The sequence below is a fragment of the Saprolegnia parasitica genome (assembly GCF_000151545.1).
Source record: "Saprolegnia parasitica CBS 223.65 unplaced genomic scaffold supercont2.772, whole genome shotgun sequence".
Lineage (NCBI taxonomy): Eukaryota > Oomycota > Saprolegniomycetes > Saprolegniales > Saprolegniaceae > Saprolegnia > Saprolegnia parasitica.
In genome coordinates this window covers 1-3,364 of record NW_012157166.1, presented here as the reverse complement: position 1 = coordinate 3,364, position 3,364 = coordinate 1, and the positions used below count along the sequence as shown (strand labels likewise).

Genomic DNA, 3,364 nt, shown 5'->3' with positions numbered 1-3,364 from the left:
CTGTTCTCAAGTCATTTTTGGAAGGCAACCTTCGCGAGATGACGGCCGACGACCAGGCGCCAGTGCAGTCGATGCTCGTGGCCATGTCGTCGTCGTCGCCCATGGTGCTACTCGGCCTCGTCTGTGTCGTCGCTGCTGCCGTTGCCATGGTCACGATGCGTCAACGCCGCGACGAGCTCGCACTGGACGACGCCACGTACAAGTTGCTAGCGACCCACGAAGACGCGTCGGCCGCCTTTTGAACTCGCCTTTTTGCATATGATGATTGACACGCAACAATACAACGTACTTTTGGTTGCTACAATGCAAGGTTTTGCCTACCATGCAATATGAAGGTATCTTACTGGACAATGCGAAGTCTTGCGTGCGTTGGTATCGCGCGCTCCCATGAGTCAGTCACCTTGTTCTCGCAGTAGATTTCGATATTTCGGTCAATCCGACAATGTCGATCTTGGGCGGTTCTTCACTTTGCTCGAGGGGCACGATGTTCGTTGCTATCTCAAAGATATCTTGTTCAATGCAATGCGTAGATTTGAGCAGCATTCTTATGTTTAAAACATGCATAAGGGTGGTTGGTGCGTAGCTCGTTCCCAATCTCACAGCGCAATATGGACCAAGGTACTCCATGTACCGCGAAGAATGCACCACGAAGCCCGCTATCAGTCCGAAAGCGGACGTCGAACTCGAAGGATAGAAAGACGTAGCCTACGTTTCGCGTCGAAGAGTTGCGATTGTGTTCGAATTATGCGGGTGGACCTTCTTGTTCTTGTTCGAGATCGACAGCGGGCGATGCAGTCGTCTCGTACCTTCCATTTTGCTTTTTGCCATGAAGCTTCTCAGGGTCTGCGTCGTGGCCAACGCGATCGGGCTCTCGGTTGCCATGGATCTTATGGAGACGACTCCGGTCGGCATGAATATGTCTTGGAGGCCGCGGCCAAGGTGTGCAAGAGCGCCAACGAATGCCCAGCTCGAGCATGCTACAGTACCACGTGCGGTACGTCTGGCTATTGCGAGTACACGCCACTGGGAGTGGGTGCCAAGTGCCCGGGCCAGAGTTGCACGAACGGGGGCGCTTGCGACGACGACGCCAACGACTATTGCAACGCCAAAGCCGAATGCGTCAGTGCGTACAAGCCGGCGCGTACCAAGTGTCCTGGCAAGAGTTGCTCGAACGGCGGCTCGTGCGACGACGACGCCAATGATTACTGCGACGACCTTGGCACGTGCGTCAGTGCCTTCAAAGGCTCCGAGACGGTGTGTCGTCAAGCCGATGGTGCATGCGATGTAGCCGAGGTTTGCTCTGGCACGGCCAGCACGTGTCCCGTCGACGCATTCAAATCCTCGTCCATGACGTGCACCGGCACCAACAACGGCAGCCCCTGTGATGGCCAAGACATGTGCGACGGTTTTGGTAACTGCGTCGACAAGTACTTGCCATCCACTACGGTGTGCCGTGCGTCCAAGGGCCAGTGCGATGAGGCCGAGATGTGCTCTGGCACGGCCAGCGCGTGTCCTGCCGACTTGTTCGCGTCATCTACAACAACATGTACTGGCGCGAGCAACAGCAACCCATGCGACGGTGTTGACAAATGTGACGGCAAGGGCAACTGCGTCGACATCTACTTGCCTTCGACGACGGTGTGCCGCGCGTCCAAGAGCCAGTGCGACGTATCTGAGTTCTGCACCGGATCGAGTGGCACCTGCCCCGTTGACGCATTCCAGCCATCTTCGATGACTTGCACCGGTACTTCCAACGGCAACCCCTGCGATGGTGTCGACAAGTGCGACGGAATGGGCAACTGCGTCGACAACTATCAGCCGTCGACGACGGTGTGCCGCGCGTCCAAGGGTCAATGCGACGAGGCTGAAGTTTGCACAGGAACGAGTGGCTTCTGCCCAACCGATGCCTTTGCGTCTGTGACGACGACGGTGTGCCGCGCGTCCAAGGGTCAATGCGACGAGGCTGAAGTTTGCACAGGAACGAGTGGCTTCTGCCCAACCGATGCCTTTGCGTCTGTGACGACGACATGCTCTGGTACCTGCAACGGCAACCCATGCGACGGCGTCGACTTATGCGACGGCAAGGGCAACTGCGTCGACATCTACTTGCCGTCAACGACGGTGTGCCGTGCATCCAAGGGCCAATGTGACGTGGCAGAATCGTGTACCGGAACGAGTGGCTTCTGTCCCGCTGACGCATTCCAGCCATCTTCCACAACTTGCACGGGCACGTGCAACGGCAGCCCTTGCGATGATGTCGATACATGCGACGGTAAGGGCAACTGCATCGACAAGTACCTGCCGTCGACGACGGTGTGCCGTGCATCCAAGGGCCAATGCGACGTATCCGAGTTTTGCACCGGGAAGAGTGGCACCTGCCCAACCGACGCCTTTGCAGCGAGCTCCACGACGTGCACGGGAACTCAGTCGGGTGGCGCATGCGACGGAAAAGATCTCTGCGACGGCAAGGGCAACTGCGTCGACATGTACCTGCCGTCGACGACGGTGTGCCGTGCGTCGGTGGGTGCCTGCGACGTGGCCGAGACCTGCACGGGTAAAGAGAGCGCGTGTCCGACCGACAGTTTTGCAAGTGCGACCACCAAGTGCTCCGGCTCGAGCACCGGCGGAGCGTGTGACGGCGTCGACTACTGCGACGGTAAGGGCAACTGCGAAGACAAGTATCTCCCATCGACCACGGTGTGCCGTCTGTCCAAGGGGCAGTGCGATATCGCCGAATCGTGCACGGGAAGCAGCGGCGCGTGCCCTGCCGACGCGTTTGCGTCTGTGACGACGACGTGCTCTGGCTTGAGCACCGGCGGAGCGTGTGACGGTGTCGACTACTGCGATGGCAGAGGCAACTGCGTTGACGAGTACCTGCCGACGACGACGGTGTGCCGACCGTCCAAGGGCCAGTGCGATGTCGCTGAATCCTGGCACCGGCAATTCTGGTTTCTGTCCGCGCGATGGATTTGCGGCGTCGACCAAGACGTGCACGGGTACTTGCAACGGCAATCTGTGCGACGGACAAGATCGTTGCGACGGACAGGGCAACTGCGTCGACGTGTATCTACCGTCGACGACGGTGTGCCGTCCGTCGGCGAGCGACTGCGATGCTCCCGAGACGTGCACCGGTACCGGTAGTCAATGTCCCGTCGACAAGTTTGCGCCGACGACGACCAAGTGCACGGGAACGTGCAACGACAACCCCTGCGACGGACAAGATTTCTGCGACGGCAACGGCAAGTGCGTCGACAAGTACCTGCCGTCGGGTACCGTTTGCGGTGACACGGCGGCAGGTCCGTGCTCGATCGCTGCTACATGTACGGGTGATATGGGGTTTTGCCCGCCCGACGACTATGCCGAC

At 58.9% G+C, this 3,364-nt stretch overlaps 1 protein-coding gene across 1 annotated transcript; it reads left to right on the top strand.

The window, feature by feature from the left end:
* Window positions 1-927: 927 nt before the first annotated feature.
* SPRG_17781 (hypothetical protein) lies at window positions 928-3,296 on the top strand (the record flags this gene model as incomplete). Its single annotated transcript, XM_012357178.1, has 5 exons — window positions 928-1,231; window positions 1,289-1,523; window positions 1,566-2,121; window positions 2,278-2,988; window positions 3,047-3,296. Coding segments are annotated over 5 exons (2,056 nt in total), but the record flags the coding sequence as incomplete, so codon positions are not given.
* Window positions 3,297-3,364: the final 68 nt, after the last annotated feature.